At 39.3% G+C, this 24,911-nt stretch overlaps 1 protein-coding gene across 4 annotated transcripts in view; it reads left to right on the forward strand.

Annotated features, from left to right (window-relative positions):
• Positions 1 to 24,911, forward strand: part of MLLT10 (MLLT10 histone lysine methyltransferase DOT1L cofactor) — a 125,827-nt gene that overhangs the window by 8,072 nt on the left and 92,844 nt on the right. For all 4 annotated transcript variants that reach the window (XM_063413641.1, XM_063413612.1, XM_063413623.1 and 1 more), the window contains exon 4: positions 14,572 to 14,626. In XM_063413641.1, the coding sequence (XP_063269711.1) occupies positions 14,572 to 14,626 (55 nt within the window). The remainder of the gene's footprint in view (positions 1 to 14,571; positions 14,627 to 24,911) is intronic.

Raw genomic sequence — 24,911 nt, forward strand, 5'->3', positions numbered from 1 at the left:
AGATCTCTGTACTGAACTGAAGTGTTAAGAATTCCAGGAAGTTTTACTACCTCAAAGCATAGCTCAGATGCTAAGTGTGAGGTCAGATTGCTTGCATTGCAGGTGAATCTCTGTGCTGTTGATCTTTTCCACTGGAATGTGAATATTTTAAGCCTGTCCTTGCATGTGGGAGAATCAGTTTGGACTTGGTACAGATTACTCTCATGTCACAACAGTGGTGGATTTTTTTGCTTGGCATTTCTGTGGTGTGTTTTTTTTTTTTTTTTTTTTTTTTTTTTTTTTTTTTTTTTTTTTTTTGTTTGTTTGTTTGTTTGTTTGTTTGTTTGTTTGTTTTCTTTTGGTTGTTTTTTTTTGGTGGTGTGGCTTAAGTTAAATGCAGTTGTGGTCCATAACTGAGTCAGCACATTTGTATGACACTACAGCTTGTTTGATAAGCCAGCTGGATTTTCGTCCTGGGAAATGTGCTGAGGGGGCTGTGACTCCCTGTGGAGCTAGAGATAGGTCCATCTCTATTAGCTCAGTCTGGCATAACTGGAGTCTCTGTGCTTGCACATGTGTTTGTTGGAGCTTTGTGTGGACACAAAAAGACTGTCATTGCAGAGTAAGTTTGGTCCATACACTACTCAGTCCTTAAGGGTTCAAAGCAATGCAAATGCAGCTATACTGTTTACCCAGTTCAGGTACACTGTGTGCTCATAGCAATGGGTTCCTGCTGGTTATCCTGCCAGACCTGAGCTGCACCTGCATCTGCTGCACAGATGATTCACTCTGAACACTTGAATTGTAATTTTTTTTAATCGTTAATATAACAAGAGTTGGAGAGCTCTCCAAATTCTCTTTTTAAAAAATATTTCATCACATTCATCTACGAAATTCTTTTTTTAGAGTTGCTCATAAGAATTGTTTGATGGATCTATGCTTTTACACCTCAGCCCCAGCATTTATATAGTATAAAATAAGCATAGGTGAAGTATTACTTGCCTTTTGCCTAAACAGAAAGAGGCAAGGAAGGAGCAGCTAGGAATGCAGCCTTTCAATCTGCAGACAGGTTTATGGTCAGAGCTCTGACACCCTGGCTCAGCAGGCTGCCTGCAGAGGAGTGGGGTCTGTACTTATTAACACCTGTGTCTGTAATCTAGAATGAATGTTGATTATTTTAGAAGAAGAAAAGTTGCTGGGTTTTTTTCTCTTCAATTTGAATACTGCCCATCAATAAAGACTAATATACTTTGCAGTCTCTTTGAAGATATCTCTTGAAATAATTCTTAAAGAGATGTTGAAATGAATGTCTCTTTAATGTATATTCACATTTTTCATTAAAGGACACTTTAAGTGAGAATATTACTACAGCTACTTTAAGAATATTGTTACAAATATTACTAAAAGAATTGCTTTCATTTTGAGCACACTACAGAAAAATTGATCTGTGTGCTTTTGTTATTTGTCTGGCTTTTATGAATGACTGCAGTCTAGAAGGCATTGTGTATTAGTTTGTAGCTGGATATCTTCAATAAAAAGTCTGCCTAAGGATATTTAGGGAGAACATACTGTATTAGGTTTGTGTGACAAAGTTTTGTTAAAAAGGAGGCTACAGGAGGGATTTATCTCAGAAGCTGCCAGAAACATCCCCTGTGTTTGATGGGGCCAGTGCCAGCCCAGCTCCAAGACAGACCTGCTGCTGGCCAGGGCTGAGCCAATCAGCAGCTGTGGCAGTGCCCCTGAGATAAGATATTTAAAAACAGATAAAAACCCTGCTGAATAGAAACTGCAGCTGGAGAGAGGAGTGAGAATGTGTGAGAGAAACAGCTCTGCAGACAGCAAGGTTGATGAAGAAGGAGGGGAGGAGGTGCTCCAGGTGCTGGAGCAGGGATTCCCCTGCAGCTGGTGGTGAGGACTGTGGGAAGGCAGGCTGTTGCCCTGCTGTCCATGGAAGCTAGCCGGGGAGCAGAGACCCACCTGCAGCCTATGGAGGAGCCCGTGCTGGAGCAGGTAGGTGCACTTGAAGAGGGCTGTGACCCCATGGGAAGCCCGTGCTAGAGCAGGCTCCTGGCAGGACTTGTGTAGAGAGAGGCCCATGCTGGAGCAGGTTTGCTGGCAGGACTTGGGACCTGTGGGGATTCCATACTGGAGCAGGCTGCCTATGGGACTACTCCCCACAGAAAGGGGGACGTGCTGGGGCAGTTTGTGAAGAGCTGGAGTCTGTGAGAAAGACTTACATTGGAGAAGTTGGTAGAGGACTGTCTCCTGTGGGAGGGACCCCATGCTGGAGCAGGGGAAGAGTGTGAGGATTTCTACTGCTGAGAAGGAAGAGGAAACAGCATGTGATGAACTTACCACAGCCCCCATTCCCCTGTGCTGTTGGGTGAGAGGAGGTAGTGGAAATGGGCAGTGAAATTGAACCTGGGAAGAGTGGAGGGGTGGTGAGAAGGAATTTCAAGATTCAGTTTTTACTTTCGCATTATTATTCTCTGACTTCCTTAGTAATAAATTAATTTTTCCCCAAACTGAATTGCTTTACTTCATGATGGTAACTAATGAGTGATCTCTCCCTGTCCTTATGTTGACTTAGGAGCCTTTTCTTCAGTTTCTGTCCCCTGTCCCATTGAGGAGGGGAGTGACATAGAGTGTTGGTGGGCACCTAGTATCCAGCCATGTTCTACTCACCGTGTGTGTCTTGGTGCCACAGATGGGTCATTCAGGATGTGGGAAGTAATTGAGGATGTAGCAGGCAAAACTTGGACTGAACAGGATTAGAGAGAAAAGTGGAATGATTGTGGAGGCTTTGTGTTGTTCTGATTGTGGTGAAGGTGAAAATTTTTATTTTGAAATACTGTTGATTGAGTGATGGGTGTTTCTTGTCCATGACATAGATGGGTGAGTGTTGTTTGCTTTGGATTTCGTGAGTATCAGAAAATACATTTTCCTGTGCACGTTTTGTTGGTGTATGTATGTTGTGAATACAGACATAAAACCTTACTGTACTGCAGCCCAAAAGATTTGAGACAGAATTGCTTAGCCATTATGGTGTCTGCTCTTCAGGGTTCGGAGTACAAGTGCAGAAGGTGCTGCAGAAGTGCAGTATAGTTTCTGTGTGCTTCCCTGATGTGTCAAAGTGGGAGTATTGGTGCTATTTCTGACTGTCTTTCCTTCACACTGTTTTTTTCTTCCTTTTATTTTTGTGTGCTGCATTTTTCCCTGCTTGTATGTGTACTTGTTACATGGTTTGTAAATACACAGATGAGTTCATGTACTTACCTGAAGCACTTTCCTACAGCAGAGAAAAGGTCTGCTACTTTTAAGTTTTGATTAGCTACAGTTTACTTAAATGTACATGTAATTTGTGCAGTAGTTTATAATTACATTTTGCAAATTATGGTTACATAGAGTATTCAGGCTTTAAAACAGTGTTGCATCACTCAAGTACTACTTGATCAAAAATTTTTTAGCATAGATGTCAATATAACAGGTACTTCAGTAAATAGTCTAAAGGTTCTTTGACAAAAATGCTAACCAAAGTAAGTCTAGAACAAGACATTTTCCCTTACAGGAATTGCATAATCCTTATGTGGAAATGTTTTATGACTGTTCCGTTGTATTCACTGGCAGAAGAAGTCTCTAAAGTAAGCAAGGAGTTCCTCAGCTTGTGAGAAGCCTTGCTTAGAATTGATGCTAGCATTTTATAGCTAGGAATTTTTAGGATAAAGCTGTGGTGTGTTGCAGAAGAACATTGAAATTAACCATTGCATACTGTATTTTCCTCATGCAGATTGAATTGGGTCAGTTGCATACTGTCAGGCTGATAAAAAAAATTGGATGTTTAGTTGGAAATGCAGCCAAATGTGACAAGGATTTCTCATAGCCTTCTGATGCTTTATTTTGAAGATCAGTGTGTGAATCTTAAACTTTATGTATATTTATAATTTAGATTCTTGCAATATCTAGCCGGGCTTACTAGTCTTAAGTATATGGTGGGAGATTTATGGTTTTGGACTTCCAAAGTTGGAGTGGCACCTTGTGTGCCATTACTGTGTTACATTGTACTTTACATTATCCCACTTCCAGTTACCTTACATACACTGAGTGAAAGTATGACTAAATGTCACCTGTAGTACTTAGTGAGTGGATAGTCTTGGAAGAATGCTGATTTGCATGTTGAGTGCCTCCAATCTTCTTGTCATAGTCTACAAGTTTATTATCTATAGTAGATGTTTTTGACAGAGCTAACTGAATCTGCATATATTTTTTATCTGATGCCTTGATAAGGAGAACTAGGTTGAGTTTCTTTAATTTATCCAGGTATAAACCCCAAAATGCTTTGGGTAATCAGTCTGTTTTTCTTTTACCTGTCAACTGCCTGCTTTAAAAAAAAGTTCTTTCCTTCTCCTGGGACAGATGACTGAATAGAGATGGGGCAGAGATTTGGCAAATTTGTCAGCATCAAGAAATGGTTATTTGAAGATGAAGATGACTTAATTTCTTAAGTTGTCAAGTTGCAGAACATAGCACTTTGGAAGAGAGGTACTGACAGCATGCACTGGTTTGCTCTATTAGTGATGTCAGCCAGTTGGGGATTCTTGGATGTGGCAGAAGATGCTTTGATTCCTGTTGGTTCTTCATTGTGGTTTATGAACACTGGAGTCTGGTATGAATCATGGTGAAACATTGCAACTTTAATTTGCCTCTTCTTGGATATTTAAGAAATTGTGTAGTTAGCTCCTTGCTGACTTCCACTTCAAGTCCTGCCATGGTTGTAAGCTATCATTTATAGAGTAATTCTGATCAAAATAGCGAAGGTGGCTATTTTGTGGGTATTTTACATAGGGTTTATAAGGTCTGAAGATACCATAGGTTGAGAATATTGATAAAATATATTGCTATCCCACTGTAGTTTAGAAACTGAAAAGTAAGGAAGTGTGGATTTGGTTTTGTAGATAGAAGTCTCTTCTTTGGCTGGGCCATGTGTTCCTAAAGCAGCTCATCCTTTTTGCTGTATTGAGCAGGGGAAAAATCAACTTTTGACTCTGGCAAGTGTTACAAAGCATGGATGTTAAAATAGAATTTTTTAATGGGAATTTTCATAGTACCTAATTGGTTTTAAAGAAAAAGCACAAAAGAAATTATCAGTAAAATATCAGAGTAAAAAGATTTGGTGTGAATAGGTGGCCTAAGTTTGGTGTGAATAGAGGTTCAGTAATTTTCAGCAGCTGCTGGAAATGCTTGTGAGTTTTACTGGACTTTGTGGAGTCTTGAAGGGCTGGGATGTTGATCTGCCCTGGTTAGTGTTTGTGTGTTGGCAGTAGGGATCTTGCTTCGTTGAGGATGGCTTGAAGCAGGGAATAGAAAGATGAGATGCTGCTGTGAGGGCTGAGGGTCAGCTCTTGCCAGCAGATGTAGATGTGGTCAGTCTGGTGCACATCCTGTTGCTGGGTCTGTTCTTGTGCTAACTGCCTGTAAATTCACATCTACTGATAGAATTTATGCGAAGAACTAAATTTCCAGATAAAAATGTCTTGGCAGCAGTGTACTGGTTTGTACTACTCTGCAAATTGTCTGCAGGTTTTTCCTTTTGTTGTCTAGTCTTGCAAACACTGTTCCTTTGTCGGCTCTAAGATACTTGTTTTTCTGCAGATAGCGTCTGATTAGCTGAATTTGAGTTAGATTTTCTATTAACTATAATCTAGTTGTCTGTGGTTCCTAATTTCAATTAGCACACTTTCATTGAAATGTCTTTAGAATCATTCTAAAGTCTTTTAGTATCTCTCTATAGACAGAGCTGTGTTTACATTGGTTGTTCAGTACCATATTTTTCTGAACCTAACACAAATTAATCACTACAATTACCCCAAAATTTTTCAGGTTTATTAGGGAGAAAAGAGAATTTTTCCTGTCTTTAGTGTTTTCATTCCAATGCACATGTGTTATATTTTTACTTTTTTTTTTTCCTATTGAAGAAAACACACTAGGGTAAGAAGAATGTGGAAAGTATGAAAGGAAATTAGAAAATATAGGATTCTTTACCCTGGAGACAATGAAATACTAATTTAAGATCCTTTAGGGGAGAAGGAAAATAATTAACGAGAACATTTTGAGTGTAGAAGATAAATTTTCATTGAAAAAAGTGAATAAACTTCAAACGGTTATGCATAGGTTGAATGATGTATGGAATAACTGAAACTCTAGATGTGATTTTTAATAAACTTTGTGTTCAGAGCAGTTTTCTAAATAGTCTTTTTTTTCAGAATATTTATGTTTTTGACAGCAATAGCTATGTGTCTGCCAGCATTAAATTATTTTGCTTTAACTAAAGTAACTACCCATATCAAGATCTTTACCCTTCTAAACCAGTTTTTGGATCCATATTAAGATATTATTAGGGTATTATTATTATTAAGGTATTATTTGAAGTAGTAGTATTTAAGACCACCTAGCATATTTGAAGTCTGTAGGATTGAGAAAGATGATCTTAGATACATTAAAGACTATTATAGGTGACTTCTTCAGGTGTCTTTTTTTCTGGTAATGCCCTAGGGTGAGACAAAATGTTGTGGAATTCTGGTGAAGGCAAGTGAAGCTGTACCACAGAACTGGATATGAGCATCTGAACACAGTCAGTTGCAGCTACTGATGAGTAGGAGTCAGGGCTGCTAAGAGCATCATGGGCTGCCAGTTGGAAAGCCATCCAGATTAGATTAGAAACCAACCGTCTGATCAGCTGCTTTGCTTACCTTTGTAAATCTGTCCATGTGCTTTGGGAAGGTGTTGAGTTGGTGCATTTTGATATGCACAGAAATACCAGTAGCACGGCATGCTGTAAAATAGGTGTATTTGAAAGCAAATTTCAGAAGTAAAGCAATAAAAGGCTTGGCAATTGACTCTTTCCTCCTAGGTTAATTTTAAAAAAGTCATAAGAATTTGAATGATTTATAGAATTATCTAGTGGTTAAGGTTGGAAAAAAACTCTATGGTCATCAAATCCAGCTTGTAACTCGGCACCAAACTGTGTCTCTAAGTGCCACATTCACCTGCCTTTTGAACACTTCAGGGATGGTGAGTTTGCCACTTCCCTGGGCAGCCTGTTCTGATCAGCCTGAACCCAGAGCTGACCCCAGGATTTGAGGTGTGGCCTCAGCAGTGCCCAGTGCAGGGGTTGGTCACTGCCCTGCTCCTGCTGGCCACACTGTTGCTGCTCCAGGCCAGGATGCCTTTGGCCTCTTGGCCCCTGGGCACAGCTGCCTCCTGTTCAGCTGCTGCTGAGCAGCAGCCCCAAGTCCCTTTCCAGCCTGGCTCTTTCCAGCCACTCTGGCCCAGGCTGTGGCACTGCAGGGGCTGCTGTGAGCCAAGGGCAGGAGCAGGCACAGGCTCTGGGCCTTGTTGAACCTCAGAGCTCTGGGCTCTCCCCATCAGTGCAGCCTGTGCAGATCCCCCTGCAGAGCCTTCCTGCCTCCAGCAGATCAGCACTGCCACCCAACTTGCTGTGTGTGCAGAGTGACTGAGGGGCCCTGGATCCCTCCTGGGGATCATGGATAAGATATTCAAGTGAGCTGGTGGCAGCACTGAGCCCTGGGGAGCAGCACTGGCTGTGATTCCATTCTCCAGCAGCCTCTGGGCCCGGCCATCCCAGCAGAGCACCCAGCCAAGCCATGGGCAGCCAGTTTCTGCAGGAGCTGCAGTGGGAAATGGTGTCAGAGGCTTTCCTGAAGTCCAGGTAGGCACATCCAGGGCCTTTCACTCATCCCCTAAGTGGGTCATCTTAGCATAGAAAAGGAGATCAGATTGGTCAATCAGGATCTGCCCATGCTGGCTGGGCCTGATTTTCCTGGTTTTTCAGTATATGCCCTGTGATGGCACTCAAGGTTATCTGCTTCATGACCTCCCTAGCACTGAGGTCGGAATGATAGTCCTGCAATTCCCTGGATCTTCCTTTCAACCTTTCTTGTAGATAGGTGACTCACTTGCTAATCTTCCATCAACTGAGACCTCTCTGGTTAGCCAGGACTGGTGGCAAATGGTTGAAAGTGAGTTGGCAGGCTGTTCTTCCAGCTCCCTCACTACCCTTGGGTGGATCCCATCCAGCTCCATAGACTTGTGGCTGTCTAAATGGGCATGGCAGGTCGCTGATAATTTTCCTCCTGGGTTGTGGGGACTCCATTCTGTTCTCTGCTTCTGTCTTCCAGCTCACGTTTTCACTAAAATGTTAACTAAAATTGCAACAACAAGCGGATTTAACCATTCTTCTGTTTGTTTAATGATTAACAGAAGCAACAGAATAAAATGTTTTGACTGATAACTTTTAATTCCTATTAATGAAAAAAATTGAAAGAGGTTGAGTATTGAGGTTCAAGAACTACTATACTGATTGTGTGTAATTCGCTATTTTTGTTATTTGTAACTTCATGGATCATGTATTGCAATCTCATAGAGTTGTTTCTTTCAGCTAAATAGTGTTATGGCTTGGGGTTTTGGCTTTTTTCTCCTGTTGTTAAGCAGTATGAAACAGTAATTCGGTGATCAAAATGTACTTTGGAGAATAAAAACTGTTCTGGAAGTGTGTCATGCTGGGTATATGCACCTTGACAGGGAATTTAAGCTTCCAAATGCAACGTTTTGCATGTATGGCTGATGCCTGTTGACAATCTTGAAATACAAGAATGTCAGGGAAATATCAAAACAAAATTGAGCAAGAAATCTGTCTGTGTTACTACCAACATAAAATTAGTCTGTTTCAAGTATTTGCTTGCTTGCTTGCTTTCCTGCTTGCTTTCCTGCTTGCTTTCTTTCTCTATTATTTAAGCTAAGGCCTTTGGTTAGACTTCCACTCTGATTTGTAGGCAGTGTAGATGATGCCATCTCCCAAATAAGGTAGTTACACCCTTTATATCCTTTCCTGACCACCTGTCTGTGTTCCCGTTACATTTGTTATCCCATGTTCTGCATGTAGCCTTACGGAAAGGTGGCTCAAAGAAGTGATCTGACTGAAAAAAAAAAAATTAGGTTGCTGGTTAGGATTTCCATATAGTCAATTGGATGCTTTTCCTAGAGCAAGGAAGAGAGTAGAAAGGACACAGCAGGGGATGGTCAGTGATCTTCTTGTGGCAGCACAGTGCAATTATGCTACCTTAAAGTGAGCCTGTAGTAAAGTCAGCTGGAACTGCAGCCTGATGTCTTGGCTAACTTTAAGGAACTGTGGTCTGTTTAATCTGCTGTAGATCTTGTGTTTTAGGTTAACAGGTCACATTGAAAGAAACGTTTTATTGCCTCATTGCAATGCTGGGAATTCAGTCCTGCAGGATTTAACTTGGTTGACAGTCATTATTCAGGTGAATGGTTCCAATGGCCTAGCTTGGGCCACAGTTCAGTAAATTACTTGCACAAGAATTCAGTGACCTTTGTTTCCTTATAACAAGAGACAGCATATAATGGATGTCTGCAGATGATGCTTTATGAATGTGCTCCAAATTTTCAGAACCCTGAGGGAAGAACAGTTTTATATTCCTGTTACTATTTTTCTTCTCTCCTGCTTGTATAGTCTTGTCCCTGTCTCTCTTTATCTTCCCTATTTAACGTGTGCCTTTTGCTCTTGCCCTTCATTTCAACATGAATAAGGTAGTCTCTTAGATTGAATCAGTTTCTCTAAGCCTTTCCAGTTGAAAAATTGGTAGAGCTAGGTTTACCAAAGAGACTTGAAAAGTGATACATGTATAGTGTTACCTAATGCTGGTTAAGGTAGCTCTTAGTCCTGGTTAAAAAGGAAAGGCATATTTATCTAGGCTAGAGGAAGAACACTTTATACCACTGTGCAGTGGAGCCAAGTTGGACTGTAACTGATTCAATATGGGAAGCTGGAATTATTTAGCTCCTTGTTTTACTTCGGTCTTCCATTCTTGCTGCTTTTTTCTGGTGGATATCTTTAGTGGACACCTCTGGGTTTTTTTTTTGTTTTGCTTTTAGTTTTTTTGTTATTACTTAAGTTCTTTATTTCTTGTTTATTTTTACTTTTTTAATAATGTTGAGGGGATAAAAAGTGTCTTTCTTTTTCTGCATTGATCTCTCATGCTTCTAATTTTAGTTCTCTGCTGGATTTTAAAGACTGGTCTCCTCAGGAGGCAATGGGTTTTTCATGAGACCCGGGCAATCTCAATTTGCCTGAATGCTAAAGGTATAGGATCAGTCTTTGTTTACTTAATTAAATTGCTGTTTATGTAGCTCAGAAGTGAGTTGTGACAGTCATGCTGTCAGACTTCCAGCTTCACAGCTTTGAGATTGGTTTCACTTTAGTCCTCAACAGGAGACCTCGCAGTCCAAAGCCATTCCTGCTGAGAGTTCACCCCAATTCTGCCTGGACAGAAGCTAAATCCATGAACTTAGTCTCCTCCAAGAGCTGCCAAAATGAGATGTCCTTACACTCTGTAAGGACAGGAAGGAAAAAGGATGATGTCATTTTCTTCAACTTCATTATGTTCCTTCTGTCATTATTTGTCTCTTCATTCTCTTCAGATCTAGTTCAGCTGTCTGTACCTACAGCACCACATGTGCTGCTGCACCTCCTTGTATTGGACTAGGGCCTTTAGCACCAAAAAGGACATGTGGGTCACAATCTCTAGGGTCACAATCAGCCTCTGTAGTGTTCACTGCTTAACCTGATGATGTTTATCTGAATTGTTGATCAGTCACAGCAGCTTGCCCTGTTTGCTGTGGTATCTTGTGGGTATTGTATCTGCCCCTGCTGCCCACTCCCTCTGCTCTGCACAGCTGGTTTAAAAGTTCCCCACAGTGTCTCTGAATGCTCAGACAATAAATCTGTTGCCAGAGATAAGACTTATAACACAGAAGTGGAGAAAAGAGTCCTGTCATGGTCCATGTGATCAAATATTAGAGACCATCTGTATGGATCATCAGATTATTCCATATACTGTATTGCATTATCAAATAAATGATAAAAAGATCAAAATATTATTCCGTCCATTTTAGAACTAGTAATAAAGTGTTAGTTTAAAGAAAATAAAATTCTCTGCTAGCTGGTTGTCTCAAGGCATGAGATTCACTGTTTCCACCTGGCAAAGCTCCTGGTTTTACTACGTGGTGTGTATTGAAATTTGACAGAGCAGAAATGGGTGACAGAATCTGAGAGTGAAGGCTGGGGAGGAGTTAGGTTGCTAAAGCAGAGAAAGGGAGTAGAAAGGCTCCAGGTCTGCTCTGTTAGCTTACTAGGGTGCTACTTGCAGATTGTAGCCAGATTTCATGGCACCAGAAGTGCTCTGTGTCATCCAAGTACAAATATCTCTGCAGAGTTGCCAATTGTCAGCACCATGAGAGATGAATGCAATTCTGCACCCAAGTTTTCTTCCACTGTCAAAGCTTCCTCCTCCACTTCAGTTTTCTGTCTTGCATCTGCTCTTACTGGTTGCAGCTAGCACTGCAGAGGATTAATGAGGAACCTGAGTCCTTGTAGACATAGGAGACAAAAATAAATGAGGTGAAGCTGATGAGACTGAATGGAGCATGCTTAACTCTTCTGCATAAAGGACTGGCTCAAGTCATTGCATCTTAGTGTCCTGTGACCATTTTGATTTATTTTGTGGTAAAGTTTGCACCAGAAGCTTGCTAATTCTTTAATTACTGGTGCTGCAGTGCTGTGGCTCCATGCCTTCAGTTTTGCTGATGCAACTGCTTGTAGGATTATACTTAAATTGCATCAGTGATATGACCTGAATTAAAAACGTTAAAAAGTTTATTTCATTCTATTTCACTGATCTAAGGCGCAGCTCTACACATAGTTTTGTCAGTAGCTGAGGGAATGGTGGAGGGAGAAATTAATGAGGGGGAGGTGAAGGGAAGAAGAGAACCTCCTAAACTGGTTTTGCCACTAGTGAAAATGTATGTCAGACTTCCATAGGCTTGCAGAGGTGGGGCAAAGTAGAAGCTGTTAACAGCTTCTCTTCTCAGAGCTGTTAACATCACCTGGTCTCATGGGCTTTAAGTTGCCAGCTTGCAGCTTTGGAATGGGATAAAACTATTGCAGTGTGACCATCAATACATATCAGGCTTCTTTCTTTAGGAATCTCGTTCAGTGTATGAGACATTCACTGAAATGAAACTGTTGCTACTGTATGTCTCTCAGCTCTTTAGTATTTAATATTTGGGAAGCTGAAGTGTTAAGATACAGCTTACAACTATGCTGCATATGTAGGATTTTGTTTAAAATTACTGATTAGTTCATTTCAGTATCTTGACTGAAAAAAAAAGGTGTAATGATCCAAGTCTGCACGCAACTTGCAGAATGATTAAGACTTTTTCAGCCGCTTTTATATCTAAATTTCACCATAGACTTAATACCGACTTTCAATAAATTGCTTATCATTTTAGTGAGTGTGAGAGATGACTGAAACAAAAGACAGAAGGCTATGGTCCTAAAGATTCTTCTTTCTGTGTGCAGCTTTTTATACTACTGCACTGAGAAAAAAAAGTACAAGTTTTTTTCTATATTTACCCACCCTGAAAGCCTCTTTGCTGCTAATATACATTTTTTACAGGTTAAGAACAATAGTCTTACAAGTTTCATATGGGTCAAGATATTCCTTGAGATATACTTTAGCCATAAGAATTTCAAGAATGGAATTTCTAGTTCCTCAAATAGGTTTGCACAATCTGTTTCTGAGGCACTTCTAGCATCATAGGCTCCTCTATCTGCTGTCTTGTCAGTTAGCTGGTAATGGAGAATAGCACTGTTCAGGGAACAGCAAAAAGAACAGGTGTCCCACTCTGTTTGAAGCATATGGTATTAAGTTTGCATCTGATGATCTTGATTTGCGTAAGAAGATTATTAGATTTGTATGCTTTGAGTTGTCCCTAATCTGGAAATATATAAAGGTTGTAATATGGTGATTCCTAGGTGTAGAATCCCGTATAGTGGTGTTCCTGTACTTGTAATTTGGAGCACTTGAAGTGGAATGTGTGTCAAATCTGGTAATTTGTCATCTCTGGTTTGGAATTGGTTCGCATGCTCTAGGACACTTCAAGATAAACATGGTATTAGGAACTTGATAGGAGGCGGTGATAGCAGAAAAATGATTCTGTTGTGATCCTGGTGTATGTTGGAAGAATATTACATCATGGATGACTTCGACCCAGGACTGGATGGGACACTAAGCAAGTTTGCAGATGATACAAAACTGGCAGGAGCTATTGAATCCCTTGAGGGGCCTGTAGAGACACCTTCATAAATTAGAGAGCTGGGCAATCACCAACAATATGAAGTTCAAGAACAGCAAATGCCAGACTCTGCACCTGTGCTGGGGCAACCCTGAATGTACAGACAGACTGGGTAATGAGAGGCTGGAGAGCAGCCCTGTGGAAAGGGCCCTGGGGGTCCTGTCCATGGCAAGTTGAACCTGAGCCAGCAGTGCCCTGGCAGCCAGGAGAGCCAACCCTGTCCTGGGGGCATCAGGCACAGCCCAGCAAGGCAGGGGATTGTCCCCTCTGCTCTGCCCTGCACTGGGGTGGCCTCACCTCGAGTGCTGGGGGCAGTTCTGGGTACTGCAATATAAAAAGGACATTAAACTGTTGGAGGGCCAGGAGGATGGTGAAGGGCACTGAAAGGAAGCCGTGTGAGGAGCAGCTGAGGTCTCATGGGTTGTTCACCTTGGAAGAGACTAAGGGAAGACATCATTGGAGTCTGCAGCTTCCTCATGAGGGGACGAGGAGGGTCAGGCAGTGATCTCTTCTGTGTGGTGACCAGTGACAGGGCCCAAGGGAATGGTCTGAGGTTCTGTCAGGGGAGGTTTAGGTTGGATATCAGATAAGTGTTCTTCACCCAGAGGATGGTTGCACACTTAACAGGCTCCCCAGGGAAGTGGTCCCAGCCCTAAGAGTGCTGACTGAGTTCCAGGCGCATTTGGACAATACCCTCAGGCACATTGGGATGACTCCTGGGATGGTGCTGTGCAGGGTTAAGAGTGGGGCTTTGATGAACCTTGTGGGTCCCTTGCAACCCAGCTTATTCAGTCATTCTGTGACCAAACTGCTTATTTCCAAACATGTAGTCTTGCTACAATTGGCAATTTTTCAGACTGAGGTTTGTTTTCTTTTCTCAGGATAAGTGGGGGTCAGCAGAGCCGGTGTAGCCAGCCATGGTTCTGTGCACCTGTGCTGATCATATCCACAGCACTTCTTCGTGATTGACCATTTTGGTCAATACAGAGAAGCTAAGAGAAGGAAATACAGTAGGGAGGTTTTGGACTGTGTCCAAGCTTCTTGGCTTTTAAGTCTACCCTATGCTATGGTTTTTGGAGACTTGTCTCCTGAATTCCAAGGTGTGGAGTCCAGGAAGAAAATCTTGGAGATAGAACTGCGAATAGCTTTAATGTGTGTCGTTTCAAGATCTGGAGGACAAAGCTTTATTTTTTGCAAACTAACATTAATATTCAAGTAAAGGTTAAGGGGAAACATACCCATTCACTTTTAAAGAATGGTTGCTTCCTTAATATCAGATAACAATTTTAATATGTGTGGTTTCTTTTTCAATGCTTCTATGATCATTCCATTTTTTTATTTTATTTTTGCTTTTTTTCCTAGAGATGTGAATTATGCCCTCATAAGGATGGTGCTTTAAAGAGAACAGATAATGGGGGTAAGTTTTATTCTTGCTTTTTGTGAACTCTCTTATTCTGTATGAGGGAAATAAATCTGTGGGAAAAAAAATAATAGGGACCCTAAACTAAAAGAAAACATTGACTGCTTTGGAAAGAGAGAGCTATTTTACAGTAACCCTTATTTGTCCACTTTAGGTTCAATTTACTTTGAGGACATCTATCTTTATTCTTAGTTTCCTTTTTAGGAAAAAAGTTACAATAGAAAAACTGCATTTTAATATAAGATTTAATGGGTGAAATGGATGAATTTTAGGTATATTTAGGTAGAGCCTGAGCATTTATAGAAAGCTGTTGAAAGTGCACCATTCATTTAGGAAGGTGGAATTTTTATGTCTATAGCCCAGACTGAATGCACCAGTGCATTTTCAAAGCTTGACTCTTTCATGCCTGACTTACTAATAGGTTCTGTAACAAAGAAGTTAGAGCTGGAAAGTTGCAGTAGTGATCACGTCTCCCTTGCATCTTTCAGTTTCACTGTTCAGGTTATCATCAGTTCTACTCCTGCTGAGTAGAACTGCTAGAGAAAGTCTCCACTGAGTAGCCTGTCTTGATTATGTTTATACTAATAGCTGGGTGATATGAGTGAAAAATTTCAATTAACTTTTCAACCACTTTTGGAATGCCGCCTTCTCTCTCTAGTACATACTTCTAAATTCCCATCTATCATCTACCTGTAAATAGCCTGGTCACAGTGTGAGCTGTATTCTGGAATTCACTTGGACAGTCTATGTAAATTGTATTCTGCAGATTCTATGCTGTGTACACAATATTCCACCTAATTTATATCTTAGCTTAGTGTTGATGCACCTTTGCTATTTCTGTTGCAGCTGAGTTGCAGGTACACAGGGTCTGTTCATGTTTGTGCTGATCTACTCTTTCCCTTGTGTACCTTTGACTGCTCTGTTCATATATATATATATATAAATAAAATTTATTTATTTATATATGTGTTCTAGGTTTACCATTGTAGTGTCAACTGACTCAAACACATCACTGAACTTAGTTCCCAGTACTTAAGTCTTATTCCTCTTCTTTGTTATTCCTCTCATGTTGATACATGCAGTGTTGAATTAATTTCTTTAGAAATGGCAGCTAGACACTTTTTAGCAAATAGAGGAAATAAGAAAGCCTCATACATCTTGAAATATACAGTAAAATTTATGAAGTATGAAGTAGCTGAAGTGTTCTCTGGTTTTGTACTTCAAGTAGTATTTGGGCATGCTTTGCTATTGTCTCTGGTGGTTTTGAAACTTTTTCTTTGCATGAAGTCTTGAGAACTAACTTTGGTAGTGTTCATCAAAAATGTGAGCATCCTATTAGTTATCTCTCTTATGGCTCTGTTAATTGTAGTTGTAAATTCTTGTGTGAAAGTGACTTACTCTATAAGATTTGAATGCTCTAAATAGCAAAGATATAACACTGTACTATAATTTTAATACTCAAGCTTCATACTGAAAATTTCATAGCTGAGAGGCTTAAGAATTTATATTTTCTTCTGAAAACACTCAGCCTCTGTAACAAATCTTGCCCATAGTGTTGAAAACAGCAAATTCTACTTTGTGGATCAAATGTCCTTTAAATAGTAGCTTTGCAGAAGGATGTGCACCTTGGAAAATACTTGGAGTGGTGTTGCATATCAGAAATCTACATTCTTACCTGCAGCTTTCTTTTGAAAGAGTTGCCTGACAAGAGATTGTGCCAGAAGATTTTTAGACTTAGAGAAATACTGTTGAAGATCAGATAATGGGCTTGCCAGTTGAAAATGGCATTTTCAGGAGGTTAATGCTTCATCTTTTGATGCTGTTACACCTCTTGTTGCCGAACAAATCATAAAAAGATGCAGATATTTGAGAAGAAACTTGGTAAAAACATTTCTGGTAAAACCTTGTAAGGATCTAGGTTTTTAAACTTGTAATTGTGCAGTCTTTCTCAAAGTATAGAAATAATTAAAAGATCTTAGCTTTTCAGAAGAAGAGAAGAAATTGCTGATTTTAAGCCAGTGATACAAAGTTTTTCTTCCTTCTGCCTTCTGGCAACAAATAACTTCATTTTGCAGCCAGAAATAAAGTGTGCTTTTTGTTTTGAATATGCAGATAGTTTAGCCCACACATGGCCTGCTGCTCCTGGGTTTTTTTTTTTCTAACAGTCTTCTGGATATTTGCTTTACAGTGAAGGACTGTTTTGGGCATTGAAGGTACCGTGTTTTCTTTTATATTCAGAAGATTAATGGGCTACTGAGTTTTTACTATAGTGTTCTATGATTTTCTTAACCTGTAGTAAGATGCTGTTACTGCAGTGAGGGTCCTTGCTATACATTGTTTCCTCCTCCTTTGTGCTGGTACTAGCTTTTAAAACTGTTCTTTTTCTTCTGCTGCTGCATTCGTTTTTAGCTTGCCTGACCTAGCTGCCCATGCTGATGCTGATAGAAGGAATGGCCAGGGGTTTTCTTTTAGCAGTAGCCTGTACATTAGCTGTCTTAAGTCAGCTGCAGAACTGTAAATTTAAGCAGCCTAATCTTAGAGCTCTTCTGTAATGGTCTTATCTTGCCTTTAAGAACTCGGGGCACTACAGGTATGACAGTAGTCTGCGAATCAAACTTGTGGTGTTTATAAGTATTATTAACTGACTATAAGTATAATTAATTGACTGCATATTATGGTAGCATATGGTGTAGTTGTGTTGGTATCTTCTGAGTTTTTTGTTCCCCTCCAGTGTGAGGTTCCTTTGTGTGCATTCTTCCTCCTGCTCCCCCTCCTTTTACTGGCCTGTTGCTGCTTATCTGGCCTTTTGGAGATCACTAAGTTTTTAGATTTGCTTTTTAGGTTTTATATTTCTGTTTGGAGCCTGTTTGACTCTGCCTTAGTTGTGCTTATCAGATTAATATGGGTCCTCTAGTGTCATCTATGGCAAATACAGAATTACAGTTTTCAGTGATTCCTTAAATATGGTAATACTGGAGCAGTGCTGTTATTTTTTAGAGAGAACTTAAGTGACAGACTGATCCTCTAAGAGGAGAGGAGCATATCATGGAGGCCAAACAACGTTTGTCCTCCACTCTTTGTCATTGTGAACTAGATACTTGAGAAGAGTCTTGTGTGCCTTTTCAGAATAGTTTCCCAGCCTACAAGCAATTATGCTTTGGGACATCTTGCTCCAGACATGGTATTTTTGTGTTTAATGAAAGACAAGTCCATCACTCTATTGAAGTGTTCCCTTCCGCAAAAAGTTTGGTGTCCATGATGTTGCATGGCAAGGCATTCTGCAGTTGATCAGTGTCCATGGGTTTCTTTTGAACCTGTTATCTCATGGTTTTGTTTGATGCCACTTGGTATTTGCAAACTGGGGTGGCAGAGGTTGGTTACTCTGTGCTCACCTTTCCAGTACCTCTTCCTGTAACCTTTCTGAGTACACTGGAGACCACACACAGATGCCTGCCTGTTCTCTGCTTGGTGATGGTGGCTGCTGGTGCTGTAATCAGAACCCGAAGTGAGCCCAAAGAGATCATTTTGTCTGGATTTGTGTGGAATATGTCCTAGTCTGCTTCAGTGTCCCTCCTGTGCTTTCTGTTGTCAGAGACCTGAACTGACCTGGAGCAGGAGCAGCTAAGGTCTGTTTGCACGTGCGTGTTCAGTCTCGCACTGTGTGGAAGTGGCTGTTCTGCTTCTGCACTCGCAGAGATCTTGGAAAAAATCCCCTTGGATTTAGCCGAGTGGAATCTGGGCTAGGATCTGTGCAGTGGCTTATCTGTCAACGAGTTTATCTGTCCTAAGGATTGTTAAGAGTTGATTGTATTTAGCTACATATTTGATTTAGTTAATTTTTAAGAGTAATAGGACATTGCACAGTTATGAGCGGGGTATTCATAAGAAATTTTAGGAATTAGCTTTGAATAAATCTTAATATTTTGTCTGCCTAATATCTATGACTGTCTTAGGGCTATGGTTAAGTTTTGTGAACAAAAATAATCCTTCCTGCATTTGTGGACTTTGTTTTTACATAAACATTAGGACTTCTTCGGTGTTCAGAGACTGGAATTATATAAATTCCATTAGGCTATTACCTGTTTTTCTAAAAAAATTATTTATTATTTTCTTATTGATACTAAAAGTAGAAAAGTAAGATTGAATTGAGAAAGGAACTTTTCTCTCTGTATATATTTGTTGACAGAATTCCTCGATGGTATTCGTGTTCATTGAGGGGAACCGCTGTGGTTTTAAACATTTAAAATTATAAAAGTTTTTTTAAATGAGAGAACCTGATATGAGTTGCTTATTGATTTGCTGTCTTAAGTGTAAGAAGGTATTGAAAGATTAATTTTCCTTAAGCTTGGTAGATTGGTAAATGGATTAGTAGTTGGATAAAATGTGAATGCATTTTTTGAAAAACAGAGAAGTAACAAGTGAGCATTTGTTTGAAGATCTTTGAGAACTGTTGGCATCTGAGAGTTTTGGGTCTTTCAGTTCAGTAATATTTCCTTAACTGTTGCAGTAATTTCCTTTGGATTTTTTGACATTCAGTGAGGAGGAAATAAAATCATGACCAGTTGGACAGATTATAGCTTTTTGAATCCCAGTTCTTTTATCTTCTCATAATAATGAGTTACTGAACATTCTGGTTTTTAAGCAAATTATTCACTTGTATCTAATGTACTGCATCTTGCATTTAAATAGTTGTCTTGCAGTAATCTTTTTCCACAATTTTCTGTAAGCTTAAAACGTTTGATTTTGCTATACAAGTTGTTACTTTGAAATTTGATTCCAGTGGATGATGATCAGGAATGCTGTGTAACAGCATTCTTTGTGTAACTTTTCACCAAGATTTCTTTCATGCAGCTGCTTGGGGAAAGGCCAGCTAACAATGTGGTGGTTTTATGTCATGGTCCAGACCCTCTTCCCACCCTCTGGGTTAGTGGCAGGATCTCCCAAGTCTATAAAAACATTGTATGCTAGGCTTTCCCATTGCTGTTGTTATTATTAGAGTCTCACTGTCTGGTTTACTGTTCTGATGAGTTTTCTTGGTGTTAATGTCTAAGAATGTGGATGGTATAATGTTATATGTACATGCTGAGACGTATGCATTTTGCAAGTGCTTACCTGCAGATGTTCTGGCCTTTTTGAGCAGATTTACAACAGTGTGTGTGTTTTTTTTAACTGGGAAAGAGAAAAAAGATAATAAATTTAAAATACTGCAGTAATATAAATGCCTGTATTACCATATAAAGTATTGTATATTTATGATTTACATTACTGATAATCACAGTGTATATGTAGAAACTTTTTTTAGAGTGTTAGGTGCTTATTTATACATTTCTTCCTTTTGTTGTATGAAAGGATTGCTTGAGAGAGGTGGAAGAAACTCAGTAATTCCATAGCATACTAGATAAAATTGTTAAAACTCTTAGGTTACTCAGTGGACCAGTAGAATTTCATCTGTAGCTGTTTCAAAAACAAACTATTTGTTGTGCTGCAGAGTGATGATTCAAAACAAATCAGTTCTTTGTTTGAGGACCAGATATTTCTAAATGGAGTATTTTTGTGAAATTCAGTAGTAGGACTTCATAGGATGAAGCCTTTTTCTTCATAGACAAATAGTATTTATTTTACCTTTTTAACAAATTGTCCATTCTGTACCAATGACGAGGTTGATTACCAGCCACAACAATGAGAGCTCTAGTGGTTAGTGTGGCACCTTCTTTATACCCCTCTTCAAAGAGTAGATCAAACAATATAACATGAATAATGCTGTATTAACTATAGCAGACTCCAAATCTTTATTTAATAGAGTAAGGAAAAGACAGTAACTTCAGATTTCTTATCTGCAAGTTTTCTTGTTTTTACAGGAAAGGAAGATCAGAGTTAAAAGTATATGGAATGTCTTAATGCAGAGACTCACCTAAAGGTTTAAAATAGTGCTTAATCTCTCCCTTTGGCAAAGACTAACAGTAGTAGTTTTAAGTCCATGTTTGAAAGGCAAATCGGGCAGAGTTGGACAGAGCTCAGCGTTTGGGTCAGTCAGCAGGTGTGACAGCTGTGGAAACGGAGGGTGCCATTTCAGGTACTCCAGGACAGCTGGTGACCTCTGCTGAAAGCAGGGGACTCTGGTTTTCCCCTGCCTGGTGTTTCTGCACTGATGGTTTTGTGTATGGTCATCGTGTGACCTCAGCGTGGATGCAAATAATGAAATATACTGACTGGACTCTTTAGCAACTTAGAATGCATAAACAAATTTTTGCTCTGACACTGATGCTTGGCTAGGGGATGGTGGTAATAACCCAGAACTCGTGTGCTACCAGGCTGGTCCTGTCGCTGGAGTTCAGTGGGGCTTCATGATTCTGGTCTCTCCAGTGCGCCAGTGCTTTGCTGCACAGCGTCAGCACTGACCGTGGGTCGTAGTAGAGTCCTGCTCTGTGCCTCTCAGTTCAGAAGCAAGAGATGGGCTTCCCTTGTGGATGAAAGGATGGGGTAGATGTTTGTTGCTGATATTTTATCATGAAGTCGAAGACTATCAAAGCAAGGCTTGAAAATTTGCACTGAGACAGTTTAAAAGCACTGTGAGTTTATTTGCGAGGAAGGCACTTGTGAATCAAATTTTGAGCAATTAAGCAGTAGTTGTAAAGACAAAAATTTAGTTAGATGGGTAACATATGGTGTATTATTTATCTTCCTGGGTTTTCTTTGTTAGTTTACTTTGGTAGAGTTTACTTCTAATTATAGAGCTCTTTGCTGCCAATAGTCTTGTGTTTACTGATGGTGGAATTGCTAGGAATTACTTTTCTCTGTCACATTGGGATAACAGATCAACTATTTATTTTCAGCTAGGGGTCTGAAGTCTGAGCTTTGGTACTCTGAACATTCGTGAACAACGAATGTTAAATTTATACCTGCTATGTATGTACTGCTAGGTTTGCACTGAGTTAAAAATCAATAAGGCACCAGAAATAAAAATCTCAGTGAAAGATTGGTAACATTTGGATAGATTCTGTGGTGGTAATTAAACATTTTGTGAACTAGAACGAAACCTAAAAATTGGCAAAACTCAATAGTGTGTCTTTCTAAGAGGTAAACCAAATTTAAAATTCATTTAAGTGAAATGCTACAAGTCTCATATGGTGTATTTAAACTTTGAAGACTTTTCAGCATGAACTTCCAATTTTTGATATTGGAAGAAAATTGGTTTTTCATTATTGTTATCAAAGCAGATCTCAGAGTTGCTTTATATGTGTTTTTTCATGTTATTTTAAAGTTGGTAGAATTTATTTTCTAAGATGTTTCCAAAGGAAAATGGCTTAGTTATATTTGTGTGACGTTTTCTTAGAAAGCACACAGGATTTTTTTTTTAAAGGTAAGCAACATTTCCCAAAGTTATGAACTTGAAAGTGCAATTGGAGTAAATATTTTTACCTTTGTCTGTCATCAATAAATAAAAATTAAAAATGATGCTTTACAGTTTCTGGTTGGAGACACTGATTGTTGTAGAACATTGGGCTTTTTTGAAGCAAAAGAGTCAGGGAGTCTGTCAGCCTGTCGTAGCCTGAGGGGTTTTCTTCAGCAGTTTCAGAGAAAACAATTCTCATACTGAGCAAACCAAGCAAACTTGATGGCTAATTTGAATCCTTATGATATGTTTCTTAGGCTTTCTAGTTTAAACCAAGAAATTCGGTTCATTTTAAAGTAAGCAAGGCAAGAAATAATCATCTGGTAAAAATATTCTTATTAAGAAGGCACATATATCAAAAGGCCATTGACTCAAAGATTGAAAAATAAATAAAATAAAAAAATCTGAGTCTAAGGGAAAATTTTAAGAACACTTTACAAGCTGCCAGTATCTCTATTCACAAGAACATGTCCTGCCCTCTCTAGTTAAAGTTGTCCTGAAAGTGAAGTGAAACGAAAAGTAAATTGGATATAACGAATTCAGTGGAGATAGTAAGAGTTTGTTAGCAATTACTGCAAGTTTCATAAGTCAAATTTAAAAAGTGAATAATATTTTTTGGCCATTTGTTTAGATTCAAACCATACATGACTAAAGTGAATGGAAGGTTATCATTGATTTAAAGAGTAAGTGATATGGTTTATAGGGATGGGTTTAATGAACTCATTTGGAACAAAAGTGATCTTGAAAATGGCAGGAGTTCCTGGCTAAATTTGGAGAACAATTAAGAAAAAATTGGAATATCTTGTTGTTATTTCTGTGTGGTGTTTGGGTGAAGAGGAGAGCTGATAGAATAATTTCAGTTGCAACACAAACTAGAAAGAGTGTTTTAAATGTTTTTGAATGTGTAGAGCAATGCTCTACACATTCAAAGGTTGGAGGTTTTTATTTTATAAGCTAAAACATGGGTGTACAACAGTATTTTTGACACTTAAACATCGCTAAAGCTTAAAAGGACTGGATTTAGTGATGATTTTTTATTCCAGGATGAGAAGGAGGGAAAAGGTGTATAGTTGCTGATAAAATTTTAGTTGCCCTAGGATAATGTAGTAGGCGATTTGAAAAGTAAGTTTATAGTGCAAACTTTATGGCTTAGATGGAGTAAATGGAAAAATACCTATTTTAAGAAAGTCTTAAATATCACACATCCTTTTAAATGCTTGCTTCTGGAATGGGCTTCTGTGTACAGTTTGGATGGGTGTCTTTAGAATGTTTCATTGTCCCTGCAGACAAAGAAGGCAGTTGTCATCCAGTAGGAAACAGGAGACAAAAGCATTCACTTGGATCGTGGCAATAGGTCCTTTATTCTGCTGGATTCTGAGCTCTGCACTCAGCCTGAGTAGTTGTCTAAAAGAGAAGGAAATGTCAGCAGAGGATCGGGAAGGTGGTTTTGCACTGTTATGTAGTCAGGAACACTCTCAGTTGCACAAAGCATTACAAGTAAAACTGTTCATAGGTTGGTAACACCCATCAGAGACACTGAGATCTGTCACTCTTGGGCTGTGGGTGTCATTTTCCGAATGGTTCTTGTTTGCTGTTTTTCTGTTTTCCTCCTACTGTCTGGTTCTTATGTGGCAAAACGGGATCTTCTTGACCTCCCTTAACTACAGAAGTTTTGTGGAGGAGTCTACAGCCCTTGAGTTCTCAGAAGGTTGCACAGCACCTTTAGACAAACGGTTCCTAACCACATTTGTTACGGAAAAGTATCTTCCTTACTCTTCCTAAAGGGAACTGTCCTTGACCCTTCCAGGTCAGCTGGGTGTTGATCTGTGACAATTCTATATTTCTTCACCAGTTAAACTTTGGACAAAAGAACATTTAAGAACTTGTGTACAGGGTATCTTGAATCCGAGTGGAAGCTGGTGCTGGAGTTAGGCTTCACTTTTGGTGTAGGTATTTGAGGCTGGTAACATAAGGGTGCTGCAACCACCCCTCTGGTTAAATTATTGTTGGACATTGTTGTGATTTTATATTATTGTGATGTATTATATTATTGTGATTTTCCAACAAGGGCAGTTTATCTGGGATCTGAAGGTGCCAGGTGGAAATCAGTGGAAAAGTTCCTTGTCCTCAATTCCATGGGTGGTTATTAACCCATGTTCAAAAAGTGTTTTAGTGCTGTGGTGCTTTGTTTGTTTCATTATATAGATACTGTGTTTGGTCTCATGAAAGTTAAAAGTCTACTACTGGCCACAACTGTCTTGGATGTGTATTTTCTATTTGTAAATAGGAATATGTTGTAGGATGTGGGGGTTTTTGGGTGGTTTGTGTTTGTTCGTTTGGGGGGATAGTGGAGCACTATTCAGTTAAAGTTACTCCTGAAACTGATTCCTTATAGTAAAAATTCTTTACCTATCTAAATTTCAGTTCACTTAGTAATTTTTTTCCCTGATGTCTCTGGTATATTTTGTATATTTACATAAAAAATTTTTTCCATTCCATGTAAGTGTAATCGGAGTACAGGCTTCATTACGTCTGAAGTAAAAGCTTTTGCCATCTGATTGTCTGATTATGTGTAGCAAACTGTTTATTTTTTTCAAAATTTCAGTGTCACTTTTTTTATTGATTTAATGACTTTATTAGATGAATGGTGTTTCTATTTGAGTTAATTTTTTGAGAGAAAATGTAAAGATAAATATTCACCATTAACACCATGTTAACATTTATTTGTCTTTAGTAAGATGATTCTGGCTTAAGGCAGTTTGCAATTCTTAGAAAAGCCCTTACAAACACTCTTTCCCTGAAGATATTTCAAGTAGACAAGTGAACAAAAAAGGTTGTGGTTTTTATAGTTTTTTTTTCTCTCTCTCTCTGTCTGTTAATGATAATTTT

Source organism: Prinia subflava, chromosome 1 (genome assembly GCF_021018805.1).
Source record: "Prinia subflava isolate CZ2003 ecotype Zambia chromosome 1, Cam_Psub_1.2, whole genome shotgun sequence".
NCBI classification, from domain to species: Eukaryota; Metazoa; Chordata; class Aves; order Passeriformes; family Cisticolidae; genus Prinia; species Prinia subflava.